The sequence below is a fragment of the Propithecus coquereli genome, unplaced genomic scaffold (assembly GCF_000956105.1).
Source record: "Propithecus coquereli isolate 6110/MARCELLA unplaced genomic scaffold, Pcoq_1.0 Scaffold205, whole genome shotgun sequence".
Classification (NCBI taxonomy): Eukaryota; Metazoa; Chordata; class Mammalia; order Primates; family Indriidae; genus Propithecus; species Propithecus coquereli.
This window is the reverse complement of record NW_012145523.1, coordinates 1,498,440-1,514,593: the sequence shown is the minus strand read 5'-3', so window position 1 is coordinate 1,514,593 and position 16,154 is coordinate 1,498,440. Positions and strand designations below refer to the sequence as shown.

General features: G+C 48.0%; 1 protein-coding gene across 1 annotated transcript in view; it reads right to left on the bottom strand.

Moving 5' to 3' along the window:
• Positions 1 to 15,897, bottom strand: part of SUSD4 (sushi domain containing 4) — a 118,450-nt gene extending 102,553 nt beyond the window's left edge. Inside the window, exons 1-2 of the mRNA XM_012644078.1 lie at positions 15,755 to 15,897; positions 14,996 to 15,175 (exon numbers count right to left, since the gene is read on the bottom strand). Coding sequence (XP_012499532.1) covers positions 14,996 to 15,140 — 145 coding nt within the window. The 5' untranslated portion in view covers positions 15,141 to 15,175; positions 15,755 to 15,897. The remainder of the gene's footprint in view (positions 1 to 14,995; positions 15,176 to 15,754) is intronic.
• Between the last annotated feature and the right edge of the window lie 257 nt (positions 15,898 to 16,154).

Here is a 16,154-nt window from a genome sequence, read left to right as displayed (position 1 = left end):
TGATCTCCAGCTGTCTGAGGGAAGGTGAGTGATGTCATGGAGAAGCCCCACTTGAGAGAAGATGTTGGGGTCCTAGTCCCAGCTCTGCCACTAACCAGCTGGGCCTTCATCCCCTCACCAGCAATTAAGGCAACCTCTAAGGCTCCTCCAGCTCCGATACTACAAACCCCAAGCCCAGACACGGTGGACCACAGATCTAAACAACAGGCACATTTATTACATTCCTAATATTCATTATGGAGAAAATAACCTTTTTTCATGTGAAACTAAACCACCCGTTTATAACACTAGAAACAGTAGCATAATCACAGTTATAAAGTCTGTAATGCTTCAATATGTCATCACGACATGCTGAATTACAGAGATAACTGAGACAAAAGCATCGCCTTTGCCTGGTTGTTGGAATATTTCTCATTCCGCCCATATTTTGGAGGGAAAAAATAAAGATGAAATTTTCCACTCATAATTTCCTATAATAACTCAGGCATTTGGGTCTCGCCTATCATTCATGTCTGGTTCTCTCGCCTGCCTAGCACAGTGCCTGGTGCACGGCAGGGGCCCCACGGACATCTGCCGATCACTCCACTGGTTCTGCAGTTATTTATGCTTTTTTGTGTCTACAGAAATCACATAATAGAGTGGTTTTCTAAACCACACAATGTTTGCAACTGCCAGGGTGGATGAAGGGCTAAATGAAAGGCTGCCAGTGCAGGTGGGTTTGCCAGCCAGTAGCACCAGCTTCCTCCTGAAAGCTTCTTTCCCCAGTACACCACGGACGCTGGCCCAAAGGTGGCTAAGCCCAAAACCTCTAGAGAAAGGCAATCAGAAACAGGAAACATAATTTCCCAATCTCTTGAAAACTGTTCCCTTCTCCGCATGATCTCTACAGTTTAGCTACAGACTCACTCCAAGCAGTTTGTTCTAAGCCTGTGATTTTTTAAACCCTTTTCAGGTTAATGAATCCATCTGAGACTCTGCGGGAGGCGGCAGGTCCTCTTCAGAGACACATACACACAGGTCGTCACACATCTTCAGAGGTGGGTGGGGGTGGCTCGGAGACCTCAGGGAGCAGGTCCATGGGCATGAGGCTAAGAAACTCTGAGATGCACTAAGCAGAGAGGGGTAAGTCAGGGGAGCCGGGCCACGCTGACCCAGGCACTGCGCTCTGCCGGTCCGCATGAGGCCCCTTCTTTAATAGCAAGGACTGCAGGTTTCATAGCACAGGCCCCTTAGAATGGCTGCACCACCAAACCCGCACACAGGGATCATTCAGATGCTCCGTTTGTTTTAACTTTAAATATCACAAGAAGAAAGAAAGAACAAAGGAAATGTTTTGACTAGGAGAGAAGAAAATGCCCTATAAAAGATAAATTTGAAATGACTTAAAAATACAATCTGAGATGGCCTCCTATTACTGTAGATACTAACCCGTCACTTCTCCGCAGGCTAACTTCCCATAATAATTCAATAGCCACCTGACCTAAGCCAGAGGTGGCCCACTGGATGGCCCGGGGAGCCACTTGCAATTGATTTTTAGTGGTCGGCAGTTGTAATTGAATAATGTGAGTGTCCAACAGGAGGCTGATTAGGTTAGAGCAAACGTTAGGGACCTATAATCTGGGAAACTCTGCAAATCTGAGCTTCTAGATCATCTCTGGACCCCACCATCAGTGTCTGTATGTAATCTGTGCAAAGAAAACCTTAGGAAATGTTTGGTGGTGACTTAATGAAATGCATGAATAGGTAAGTGAATAGCTTGTAGCACCCACCACCACGCCCCCACCACAAACAAACACTGGCAGTTTCATGTGGCTACACTTTTGCTCACATTGCTTCTCCCCTTCCCCCTGCCAACGACTCCTTCTTCACCTAATTGCCACTCTTTTTTTCAGAATTGAGATCTGACATCATCTCCTCCTGGAAGCCTTCCCAGATTTCCCCTGGCTGGAATAAGAGCTCTGAGTCCTCATAACAGTTTTCCAGAATTAACATGTGTCTTTCTTTGGTATCTGCTGAGGACTGAATTGTGTTCCCTCAAATTCATATGTTGAAGCTTTAACCTCCAATGTGACTATATTTGGAGACAGGGCCTTTAAAAGTTAATTATGGTTAAATCAAGTCATGAGGGTGGGGCCCTAATCTGATAGCATTAGTGTCCTTATTAGAAGAGACACAGAAGGCCCTCTCCCACCCTCATCCCTGCACACTCAGCAAGGAAAGCCCACTGGAGGACACAGCAAGAAGGCAGCTGTCTGCAAGCCAGGAAGAGAGCCCTCACCAGAACCCAGCCCTGTTGGCACCTTGATCATGGACATCCAGCTGCCAGAACTGTGAGAAAATAAATTTCTGTGGTTTAAGCCACAGAAATATCTATGATATTTCATTAAGGCAGCCCTAGCTGACTGAGACAGTATCCCATGTAGACTGAGCTCCCTGAGGGCCAGAGCTGTATCTTATTCATCTTTCTAGTCTTAGCACTTAACACAGCCCTTGCACACAGTAAGCACTCAATAAATTCTTGTTAAGCAAATGTAAGAGTGGATGAAGATAAAAAGCAGGAAAGACCCCTTCGCTTTTTCACAGAGGCGTAGGGCAGAACTAATGAATGGGGTCCGCAGGGCTGACGTGAAGTCTGCTCCACCCTTGTTTTCCAGGTCAATGGGCCATCCTAGTGTGTGACCTTTCTCCTGGAACTCTTGTGAATATGTGCCCAATCTTGCTCTTCAACCTTATGAGAGGGTATGTATTTTAATCAGTAACAGTACTGAAAGAAGAGTTTCAAAGAAAATTGAAAACGCAAGAAGAAATGGGCTTGGTACAATCTTTTGCATTTCCATGGACGTCAACTTAGGCTACATCACCAAGAACATGACCCAGTTTAGCAACAACATCAACACAGCAGGCACTAAAGAAAGTGTCAAGTATTTAGAAGACCAAGGCACGCAGGAGGTGAGATGCACACGGACTAAGTATCAAAGTGAAGGCAGAAACCAGTAACCGGCTTTGATTTCGATTAAGCCCCTAGTAACCACGCTGCATGAAGGAAACTGAGAAAGAACAATTTTAACAGGAGCAACAACAGCAGACTACCAGGAATCCACCCTTGGGTGTGGGTGCAGTTTTCCGCCCAAGACATGAAGGCGACTGCTACAGAGATAGGGCAGATTCACTTTCAGTCTTAGATACTCCGTGTGTCTGGGGAGCTCCCAAAGAACGGGGTCTTCCTTCGCCTGGAGATGACAAGGAGCAAGAGCTCTGTGCACTCATTTCCACGTAAATGAAAACTGCAGCGCGGATTTTCAGCAAACTCTCACGGGGATTGATAAATATGCCCTGCTCCCTCCTTGAACCACAAGACCCTCCTGGAACAATTCAAAGCCATGAACAGACTGCACTTTCAGGAACGCTTGCCCACATCAGAGCCTGGCACTGCAGGGGCCCACGCACGGCAAAGTCTAGGACAGGGCTGAGAGGAGGCTGCAGCAAGGTGCCCTCGGCAGGCCACCAGGCTGCTTCCCTGAAGGGCTCAGAGGCTGGAACGCAGACAGGATTTCCGGACGTTGTTGCAAAGGACTGAGAGTCCCAGGACCTCCAGCCCAAGACACCCGAAGCAGCGTCCTATCTGCAAAGCTGTACAGAGGGGCCTGGGAGTTAGAGACATGCAGCAGGAGGTACGAGGAGGCAGCGAGCAAGATGAGCACTTAGTGCTTCTCTGGATCCAGATGCAGCTCCCAACCCATCTCCCTGTCCTGCCCGAGCCTGCGGGGGCCGGCTCGCCATCCCACACACTCCAGCACAGAAGGCGCCTGCCGGATACGGGGAAGGCTGAGAGGGGGACAGGTGGAGCACCTCCCCCCGCCGTGGGCCCCCCAAGCACCTGTGCTGAATCACTTGCCTGGCTCACGTTTCATTTCTTTTTCCCAAGGCTCCTGTGAGCGCACAAAAGGGGCCGACTGGGCTTGGGCCAACAGCTATTGAGAAGTTCCTCTCGACAGCACAAGGACCTTCTCCATCTCCAGACACGACTATTCACGGCATGCGCCAGCAGCGGGGACTGAGCACAGATTGGCACATCCCATTTCGCTGCAAAACAGCTCCTCCAGCTGCCCGACATCATGTCCACACAAAATGAGCTTTCACGGGGGTCAGGCCCCGCACGCGGGGAGGCGTTTACACACCGCGCAGAGCCTCCCTCACCCTCCTTTCCCACTCAGGGAGGCGAAAGACAAAAATGGCCCTAGGCGCAGTGGAGAGACGTCTCCCTCCAGACAGGCAATGATGGCTCTGTCTTGTATTTATCAAATGACACTGTCTCCTGCCGAGCCGCACACCCATGCTCCTGTGAGTGCAGAGGAACAGGCCTCGTGGCCCCTGATTTACAGATGAAGAAACCAAAGCACGGCAGGGTTAAGTGATTTGCTTCGGTGGTGACAGAGCTGGTCACAGGGGGTGGCGTGACAGACAGATCACTCTCTGACAATCACATACTTTGAAGATTAACTGACAGCAGAAAAGACTGAATCACTGAAACAAACTCGAGGATAGCACTGCCAAAAGACTTGTGCAGGACGGACCTGTATCCGGAGCACTGAGCACATTAAAAGATTCCCAGTGCCCAGGACAGAGGAAGGGTCGGCAGCAAGGATGAAGTCCCCCGGCCACAGTCACTGCACTCAGCAACAGTCCACTCTGCTCAATGTCCCCAGGATGGGAAACATCCAAAGCCACCCATGGCCACCTACTGACCCTGCTGAACTCGAGCTCTCCTCTTAGCTTTGTCCTCCCAGTGAAGGCCAGAAAATATTCCAGCCCTTCTGCAGCTGAGCCTCGGACATCTCTACGTGGAATCTCCACCCCTAACACCGGCTTCCTCCCTCCTGGCCCTGTCGACTTTCCATCTATTTGGGATGGGCATCCAGAATTCCGATTACTTAAACATTATCCTAATAATAACATAAAAGTAAGGCTCCTGACCCCATATCAGAGGGGCAATCATAGCTAGAATTGTGTTGCTAGTTTTTTTAGAAAATTATTATTACCATCAATACTGACTATCAGCACAAACCTCAGCCTCCTTACTGGCTTCTCGTGACATTGAAACGTGGGTATTCCCTGGGCTCCATCCTCGAACCCTCTTCTTTGTTCATCCTACAGTCGCTTCCTGGGAAAACACAGCTCCTCCCAGAGCACTAGCAACCCTCTCAGTGCAGAAGACAAACAAATCTTCATCTCCAACCCCAATCTCTCTCCTGAGCACCAAACTAAGCTTTCAACTGCCTGACAGACAGACGGTGCCCACATGGATGTCCTGCAGGCCACGCCAGCCTCCTCACCCACGATGAACTCAACAGCTCCCCCTCCCAAGGACGGCTCCTCCTCTTCCTCCAGGCCGGTCAGCCAGCTGTCTGGCCTCAGTTAATTCTCCCTCTCTGCAATTTTTATTCCCATTTCTTGCTCTCTAGTGGAAGCCCTCATCACGTCCCTTCTGGGTCAATGCAACAGTTTCCTAACTAGCCCCCGCAAGAATCTAAATTCCGGAGGGCGGGGCTTTGTCTTGTTACCTGACGCGTCCTCTGCCTGCTCACTGACAGGGGCATGATAAATACCCAGTGAGCAAAGGTCTCGCTACCACTCGTCCATCTCCCACCTTGCTAAGAACTCTTCTAAAACAAAGATCAGATCACTCCATCCCCCTGATGACATACTCTGTAGGCTCCCAGTTGCTACAATGTAACATTCAAATTCCTCAGCATTGTAGTTGGCTGGGGTGGGAGTCCAACCTGTCTTTCCAGCCTCTTATCTCTTTTCAATCCTCAATCCATTTGCCCTGTGCTAAGGCTGCCCGGAGCTAGTCCCTATCTCCAGTATATATTCATTCTCATTCCAAGTCTCTGCTTTCCCTATCCTCTCTCCTGGAAAAAAAAAAAAAAAAAAATCACCTCTAACACCTTCTCTGCCTGGAGAATTATTTTATCCTTTAAGACTTAGCTCAAAGGTCATATTCTTTGGTAAGCCCACTCCTCCCCCGTCCCCAGAGTCTCCGGGATAAATCTCCACTCTAGGACCAACCATACCATGTCATGGCAGTTAGTTCTAAGGGACTCCTGGGGCCAAGGATCAGCAGCAACCTTGTGAATGCCTATTCCACATGTCAACCCCAGCCTGTGCCATTGAGTATTATCTATTCATTATGCTGTATCCCTTCAGGACAAAGCAAGGAAACTGGCCCTGTGTACCTTCCACAAGACCCTATACCTCCAAATCCTCGCATCGAGAAATGGAAACATATCCACCAAGTCATTATGAAAAGCAAATGAACACACCCATCTACAAAACAATGGTGCAAATTGAAGGAGGACAGGAAAAGCCTGGTCCGCCACTTACAATCCAAGCCTTCCAAAGGTCACATGCCAATTCAGAGCTGTATTGTTCTAGATCAGATGAACTACAAGTCTCTAAAAGTTATTTCTACATTTTGTTGAAGTGTAGTTTAAACAAAGAGGTAGCCCTCCTCAGCCAGTGAGTGCATGCCGTCACAGTACAACCTGAATTTGCAGATGAGTCCCCCCCAAAAACTGTTAATTTATAATACATCCTTGGATCAGATTCCCACATCGAGACTCAGAGTTAGTTAATAGAAGCATTTAAAAGGATGGTGGAGAGCCTTTCACAAGATTAACTCTCTAAATCCATTAAATTTTTACAAAAGAAGATCCTGTTGCTTGTCACCTGAAGAAAATCAGAATCTTCCGGGTTTAAATGTTTAGGGAAGTCCAAAGGATTCTTGGACATACTGAGAATCTGAATTTGAAAACTGGATATAACAGTTACAATGTTGTGGGCACACAGACGTTGTAGAATCCACTGTAAGAACGCATTTTATTTCTTTCTTAAAAAGAAGCTCCCTCTTACTGGCGTGCCCAATTCAACCACGTATATATTTTATAAATGCAATCAGACCTGAGAAATGAGGTTTTTTGTATTTTGTTACTCTGAGATAAAAGGAGTGTAGTGCACAAGTGGCCCTCCTTGCTCATCTCTACTTCCACGCTGGTAATTCCAGGAGATAAAAGTCGCCTGTTTCAAACAGAAACATGAGATAACCAGGTCGAACTTTCATTTCCAAAGACCCTCACCCCTACTCATCATCCCTCTTGAAAAGCTCAGTGTGTTGGGATACAGACGAAATGATCGCCGATCAGGTTTGCCGGGCTCTGCAGTTCCTCACTGCTAAGAACCAAGATCCACGGCTGGAGCCTGGGTGCTCACGCTGGTGCACAGATGGGGTCAGGCCTCTGGCCGCCTGCAGGCCCTGCCTCTGGGGCTGCGCGGGCCTCTGCTCCGCAGTGGCGTGCGGAGCACTCACGCCCCACAGCGCTCCTGAGTTTATCGTCCTTTCCAAATAATGTCAAGAATTATTTTGTTTGACTTCTTTGATGTTCCCAGTTTACCTTGTTTAAGATTAATAAAGCAATTACAATACTCTCAATTAAGAAGCTATTTTACAATGCACTTTTAATTCTAGTTCGTGAGCAACTCACTTAATTATTTCTATTTGTTTTTCTTCTTGAGTGGATAATTTCTTCTCTCTTAGGGTAGTACAGCAATCTTTTTCTTAGAGAAGAAGAAATAATTGGGCCAAATTCTTCCCTAAAACGTAGCAGCACCTTAAGCTCACATGATCAAACATACCTTTCTGAGTAAGTAACACTCACATCTCATGAACTATCAGATCTTATTCTTACTTCAAATTTAACCTTTTGGGGGAATTTTAGCTCATGTTAACAATCCTCAGATTTTTTTTTAACCTTTTGCTATATACTAACTAGATTATCATCCACATCATACAACTGAGAAAACAGGTTTAAAAGCTGGGCCCAAAATGACAAAGACAGACCTGCCCAATAGGCCTGGCTCCTAATCTCACTTTGACAATTTGTGGCACCCTGGAAGATACCTCACTGAGGATGTCTCTTGAAACTTAGGGGAAAAAAAAGAGGAAAATAATCAAAATCTCTTCCTTATTTTCCTGGATTTTTAAGAAAATTAAAGGTGGTGATACACATAAAAACACCTTGCAAACTGTAACACTCTAAGCACTAAAGGTATCATTAGTGCTTGTCCAAACTACACAGAAAAGAGTCACTCTGAGGCAGGCTATCACACTGGAAGCAACAGGCAGCTCAGAGAGTCATTAGCGGGAATGGAGATGGTAGTGACAGCCACTAGCAGAGGGCCCCAGAGCCCCATTTGTTTCCTCTCCCCCAGCCCCTCAGAGCAGGTAAGAGTCAGGCATGACCCATTCTGATGACCTTCCCCAAACAGCCACAAAGGGACAGGGACATGGGTTTCTGGCCTCTTACCTTTCTCCATTCAGAGCTCAAGATTCAGGTACGCTGGCCTTCACTGTGTCTTGGGTTGCAGAATTTTACTGTTGTTGTTGATTTGTTTATACATTTTCTGCTTTTTGGTCATAACACAAAAGAGTTCCCTTATGTCAGGGCAGGCAGCACCAAATTTCTAAAATATTTGATAACTGTAGCTTAAAGAAAAATGTTCGAGTCAAATATAAGAAAAAGAAAAAAATGTATTTAACGATTGGGATTTCTATGTCTTAGCGTGCTAAAAAAAGATTGTAATTAAAAGGATAATCTGGGTCACCATGCCACACTGACTAGCCAGGTGACCCTGGACAAGTTGCTTAATTTTTCCATGCCTGATATCTACTTCTATTAGGTAGGAATAAATAACAGTATCTACCTCATACAGTTGTTGTGAGGAATTAAATGAGTTAATATAAGTAATGTGTGGAGAGTCATGTTAGCACATAATAAGTACTCTTCCAATAGTACTATTAACAGTTTGGAAACTTTTATCAATCACTCAGATGTTGACCAATTTAAAATTTTGTCTCATCTTTTCCCAGTCTTCCGTGGTTAGCAATAGTTGAACAGCTTGTTCTTGTGACAATGGACCAATAAATCAACAAAATACTATATCCCTGTGGTCCCCAACCCCCAGGCCACAGACTGGTACCGGTCCATGGCCAGTTAGGAACTGGGCCACAGAGCAGGAGGTGAGTGAAAAAGCTTCATCTGTATTTGCAGCCGCTCCCCATCACTCGCATCACCGCCTGAGCTCCGCCTCCTGTCAGATCAACAGGGACATTAGATTCTCATAGGAGCAAGAACCCTACTGTAAACTGCGCATGCGAGGGATCTAGGTTTTGCGCTCCTTATGAGAATCTAATGCCTGATGGTCTGAGGTGGAGCCGAGGCGCTGGGGACTGACTGCAAATACAGATTATCATTAGCCGAGAGGTTTGACCACCAATAAGTGTAATGAGCTTGAATCCTCCCAAAATCATCCCTCCCCTCTGCCCCAGTTTGTGGAAAAATTGTCTTCCATGAAACCAATCCCTGGTGCCAAAAAGGCTGGGGACCACTGCTATATCCAATGCATGAGAATATACATCTTATGTATCAGTCCCAGATATTACAGTTGGTTTTGGTGAAATGTGATGTGTTTGTGTACAAATTAGAAAGCCTATTCTTTTGCCCCCTTTTTTCCCTCAATTCAGAGGCAATGATCCCGATGACCTATTTAGACATATTGCTGGCTATGTGTGGTTATTTCAATTATCAAACACCAAATTAGCTTTCAAAGTAAGGCAAGGATAAAGAAAAGCAGTCTGCAAAGTCACTTTTCTCAACAGTCTCAATAAGTAACACTAACACTAACTTTTAAATCAAATTAAAAATGTATGTGAAAAAATAATTGTATGCAAGCCTTTTGCATTTCAACTTTTGAGAAGAAACCTACCCTAATTTATATATTTTCTCAGGAGCAAGGACTGTGTCCCCTTATCTGTGTAACCCCAGTAACCCCAGGGCATTTGACAGACACTAGCTGACACAGTGGCTCGCACCTGTAGCCCCAGCTACTCTGGAGCCTGAGACAGGAGGGTCGCTTGAGCCCAGGAGTTTGAGGCTGCTGTGAGCTAGGCTGACGCCACTGCACTCTAGCCCAGGCAACAGAAACCCCATCGAAGAAAGAAAGAAAAGAAAAGAGAGAGAGAGAGAGAGAGAGAAAGAGAGAGAGAGATGGAAAAAAAGAGACCTATCACTTTACCCCGAGTTTAGAACCCATCAAATTATCAAATTCCTATAATCACGAAATCAAAGTATTATTGATATGAAAGAAACTGAGTCAAGGAGAAGTTACAAAATTTGCCCAAAGCCATGTAGCTATTTAAAGGCAGAGGCTGAAGTACAGCTCTGTCAATCCTATAAAGAATGCATAGCCCATATTTTAACCAGAGCTTTCCATCTAAGGCAAGTCTCCTTGGCCTTGTGCAAGCTTTGGAAATATGCCTCTGACACCAGGAACAGAATCATTTAGGTGCTTTTCTTCACCTACGCAATCAATATTTACTGGAGAGAGATTTGCACCTACACTCGCTGTTACGCTCAGGAATTAAAGAATCACTGATTCTCTCACTGGCCTCTTCAGGCCTCTGAGAGGAGAGATTTGCTACTTGTTGTATGAAATCCTTCTTCTGCCTCCAGAGCATTCAGATTTCACCCAGTGGATAAATCAAAAGAGTTTCTGTGTTGCTTATATTAAGGTAACCTATTGTCAAAGAAAGATTTAGAGTTTGAGGAGTTGAAATTTTGCGAACAGATTAAGTGCAGTTTGAAATCAGGGATTTTAGACATAGCATTGCATGAAAAACTTTCACTTTGTCGTGTAAGAAAAAAATTCTCAATAAAACCAAGAGACTCACAGCTACAAATCAGTAAGTCAGTCAGAAAGCATCTGTTCCTACCCGCTGGCACACAGCCCGATGCTATGGCCACATGACCCAAGTGAGACCTCAAGGAGTTTAGTTCAGCTGCAGTAGGACCATAACTCAGGTGTGCAGAGAGGGCAGCCAGGAGGGAGGCTGGCCCCACGTCAGAGACAGAGAAGCGAAGAGGAGCCCAGCTTAGATGACATTATGCTCTTCTCTAAAGCCTTCAGTGGGTCCCTACTTCCTGCTGTGTGACATTTGGGATCTTCATTGGGGCTTCCAGGACTCTTAGAATGAGGTTCCAACCTATTTGTCCTTCTACCCTACTGGTTCCTTGCACGTATACAATGTTCTAGATTAACCAGACTATTCTCTACTCCCCAAACAGGCCAATCATGTAAGCACCTCTGCACCTTTGTACCATATGTCTCTCCCCATGAGATGCACCAACCCCCATCCCGCCCTAAGTGCCACCTCTTCTCTAGAGCCTTTCCTGGTTTTTCCTCCAACCTTCTAGACCCCCTCTAATTGGATGTGGCCTCAACTGCCATGGAACTTTTGCACTTTTGTACCTCACCCATGGTGATTATTTTCTAACTGGTGTGGCAGGAATTTGGGAATCTTTTTTCTTCCTCTCAACCAACATTAACTGAGCATCTACTGTGTGTCAGATGTTGTGCTGGGTGCCTGGAACACAAAAATGAATAAAGTCAAGGTTCTTGCCCTCAGTGGGCTTACATTCTAGTAAATGAGACAGCTCTACGTTAGAGTCTCACATCACACCTAGGGCAACGGAAGCCCGGGTAAGGGAAGAACTTACTTCCCAGGGAGATATGAAGGAGATGACGGTATTTAAGTTGGGTCTTGAAGGGAAAGCTGATCACTGGGCAAAAAATGGAGAGTAGGAGAGGGTTCTTCTAGGCAAAAAGAATATTGTAGTCAACAGTGCTTGGCTCAGGTTGGAGGACAGACACTCAATATTTATTGAATGAATAAAGCAAAGGCCTCCAAAATTAGGGCATTGTCTTAGCCCCCTCCTACTACTACCCACAATTACTGAGTGCCTACACAATTTCCATCCCTCACACCAACCCTGTAAGTTAAGCATCATCATCCTCATTTTATAGATGAGGAAACTGAGGACCCCCAAGCTATCAAGTGGCAGAGCCCAGTCTGAGTTGTTTATAATCCAGGGATGTGCTAATGAATTCACCTCCAAGGAGCAACGTGTAGAGCAAGCTTGTGGCTCTCTTCCTCTAAGCCTGGGTGCACCACTCTGGGCACCCCTCAAAGCCCCCTCTGGTAAGGCGTACTGGGGCAAAAAAGAGAGAAGCTGCTGAAGCCATACCCCATGCAGATTCTGAACAGCAGGGTCCTAGATCTCCCTATAAACTTGATATCAGTCTTCTCAAGGTATTTGGTTTTAGTGGCCCCAAATGAGGGCCCTTTTTCTTAATTTACAAAAGACAACCTACAGAAAGCCACCTAAATGTCACTTCAGGCCAAGTCAGGCTACGAAAGCTCTCCTAGGGCTCAAAGAATTGAACTGGATCTCTGGCTTTCTAGAACAAAGCATTTCATTTTTAACAGAGTTCTTTTTCCCCCTTTCTTTGTCTGATCATTTTCTCAATTTCTCCCTTTCTAGTTCAGGAGTTTTCTGTAATACTTGCACATGCCTTTTTTTTTCCCCCTCCTAGCTGAGACTATTATATCTCACTATTGTGGCGTTCCTTTTCCATTGAAAGCAATCAAAAATGAAAATCCACATTTCAGAAGTGTCTATTAAATATGCACCTTTCTTGCGGATGAAAAAAAAAGACTGATTTTCAGCTCTGTATATCACCTAAAGATTAGGCATTGGGTGAGACTTCTGCTCCTCACAGGCCATTTGCATTCGGTAATTGAGAGTGATGGCGAAAAGCGTGGAGTCAGAAGCAACTTATTTTAAGGAATGCCTTAGTCTAAAGCATTACTGATCAAAGTGCAGTCCTTGGATCAGCAGCAACTGCTTCATCTGGGAGCTTATTAGAAATGCAGAATATCAGGCCCCACCCCAGACCAAGTGAATCAGAATCTGCCTTTTAACAAGATCCCAGGTGATTTGTATGCACATTAAAGTTTCAGAAGCACAGGTCAGTCTAGAGCTAAGGTGAATTTGCTTTTATTGCCATATAGGAGCCTTCATGTGAATTTTGGACCTAAGAAAGAAAATCTCTGTGTAGTAACTCCATAGGACGTCCCCCACCACTCCGCCTCACCCAAACTGTTTATTCATAGGTGAATTGCAAAATGAAAAATATTCTTCCAGAAATCACACTCTCAGCCTGGAGGAGTTCAAGGTGAAACAAAGCTGATGGCTAGTAGCTAAAAAGAAAGAGCTCTGAAACTGACAGGTAACAGTTACACCCACCCTCTTCTCCCTTACTCCCACTCTCTTCTCCAAGGTCCTGGATGTTTTTGCTTGGTGTGTTCCCCCCGTGGAAAGGAAGGAACAAATGCTGCGGGAACCTCACAGGTGACTGATGCGAGACCGAGGGGGCCACGCCGTGTGCTGAGCTCTGGATGCTCGAGGAGGATCCTCTGTAAACACCAGTGGGCAGACCCAAGAGCACAGCCTTCAAATCCCAGCTGTGCTCAGACCTCACTTGTCCAGTAACAGTCAAAACAAATGTAAATGAACCTTGATTAACTAATCCGTCCTCTACATGGGAGATATGGACCAAGAGGATGGAAAAGTCACGTGGAGCTGGTCGGAGGGAATGAAAGCAAGAACCGGGAGGCAAGAGAAGAGGAGGAGAGGGAATGACCCAGATCCGCTCAACGCTGTTCTGCCCACCTATTCCCACTTGCCCGTGAAGCAGAGCTAGTGTCCAGGGAGGGACAGAGGTGATGACTAGACCCCTGGCAGGCCACACAGGTGCTGGCTTGGCTTCACATTTGACCTTGTCCTCTATGAAGAGGAAACCTACCTCAGAGATATTTCTCTATAAAAAATTCGAGCACCCAAAAAGTTATCCCTTGTTAAAAATCAAAAACAAAATCCAAGTCCCCACCCCAGGGAAGGGTTTTCTCACTAATTCTGACAGATGTACATCACAGCAAACACCTTCACACTCTGGGCGTCTTCCAGATGTCCAAGTAGAACGCCTGAGTTATTGATTGCTCCGTGTTAACGCCCAGCTTGGTATTCCCCTCCTCCGCTTTTGCTAATCTTTCACTGTTTTTTTTTATCTTCACCTTTGAATTCTCTGAAACTGCAATATTTAAAAACACTAAAATGGTTTATTTATACCAATTAATACTTGTTTTTTAAGCAATTATAACTTATCTATATATTAACAGTATTTCAGCTCTTTTTAACGTCAGCAAGCTTGAAAGGAAATTTGCAATGAACAGGAATGATGGGCAGCAAGGAGCCGCGGAGGCAGAGAGACTTAGGCTCTGAAATTCAGACAGGAGCTCCATCTGTGTTCCTCTATCACAACCAAAAGGTAGCCCCCCTCCCCCAGAACCAAATATGCTATAGATTAGCCACCTGCAGAGACTGAGTCTATCAATTTTATTTCAGCTAACTTCCACTTCATAGAATAGCAACTGACTTGGTAAGTAAAGCAATCTTCCAGAAACACAACTGAAGGAAAAACCCCTTCCTGTCCCCAACATGCACACACATGCTTGTACACACCACCTCTCAAGGAAAGAGACAGTTAACTTTTAAATAAACCTGCCCTTCAGCCAGTCTGGCCACGTTCTCAGATCCTTCACATTCTCCAAGGTGGTTCTCGAAACTCCTGCCTAAATCCAGAAGCTGAAACCTGACCTCTGTCCGCCGAGGGGATAAACAAGGGTCAGAGGTCCACAGGTACACCACCTTTTTTCCTTCTCTCATTTTCTTGGCCAAAGTTAGAATAATGGGCCAGGCTTTATTGCCTTTCCATCAGAGAAGCCGGGCTGGGCGCCTGGTGGAAAGCTCCAGACAGAATGTGAGTGTGTGAATCTGTGCGGGCTCCACAGAGGAATGTTCTGGGAACTCCAGGGGTTTTGAAGCAGGAGGATCTTGGGCTGGGACACAGGGATCTTCGGGTTCTCAGGAACCCCTGAAGTCTGCGTGTATGGGGGAGGGGTGCAGGGCTGTCCTGCTCGCCGGGCTCTCCCTCCCGACCGAGCCATCCCGGGCCCTCCCGTCTCAGCGGAGCCACTCACCGCCTGTGAGCTGCGCAGGGCCGAAGCACAGCGCCAGTTGAAACCACAGGATCACGGCCAGGAGTCTCTGGGGGGACTGAGGCTGCTGCTGCTGCTGCTGCTCTAGAAACCCATCTCCATTGCTCGGGTTCATTCCATGATACATCTTTCATCCACAGAGGGCATCCGGCTTGCCAGAGTCTGCAACCGGGAGCGGAGCGCGACGATACCCCAGGCTGTCGGGGCTCGGGGGCCACACTCCCCCTCCTCCGCCCTGGGACCCGGCGCCTCGGCTTCCCAGGCTCCATCCCGGTCCTCCCCCGCGCGGCCTCCGCCCCCTTTCCCACGGCGAGACCGCCCGGCCCCCGCGCGGGGCGCACCAGGAGCAGCCGCCGCGGGTGTCGCGCGCGGAGGGTGGAGGAGGGGAGGCGGGCAGGGGTTAGCGACGCTGGCTCCGCGCCGGTCCCCGGGATTCAGCGGTGGTGCCCAAGGCAGGAAAGTCGAAAGCCTTCCAGCGCCTGGGGGCTGAGAAAACACTTTTCCCTGGGCCTATGTTTCGCTCTCAGCAATCTCACAACGTGGTACCGTCTCCCCCAGCTACTTCTCTGGCTTCCCCCGGGATCGGGATGGATCCTATTGCCCCAGTCCCCAAAGAGATTCCTCTGGGCTGTCAAAAGAATTCCTCCCTTGGGGAGCAGCAGCAGGGGCCAAGTCCCCTCCCCGGCCTGCGCGCGCCTCCCCGGGATGGAGAGCCCCTCCCGGGCTCCCGGTCCGCCTTACCTGTGGGGCTCATGCATGCAGCTCGCTTCCCTCCTCCGCCTCCGCCCCCCGCCAGCCTAACCCGCATCTGTGCGCGACCTCTGCCGCCGCTGCGCGAGCGAGCGAGACGGAAGCCTCGGCGGCGGCGCCCGGCTCCAGCTCCCCCCGCGCGCGCTCGCGCCCCGGCTCCCCCGGCGGGCGGCTGCGGGGGGAGGACCAGCCTGGCCGCGCGCCCCCGAGGAGGCGCCGCGCGCCCGCTACCTGAGCTGGCGAGCGCGCGGCGGCGCGGACAGAGGGAGGGGGCGGCGACGGGGCGAGGGGCACGCGGCCGGGAGCGCGCGCGGGGGGACGCGCCTCCGCCAACCGAGCGGGCGCCGCGGCGGGGCAGGGGGACCGGCGAGGGCGGGGAGGGGGAAGGGGC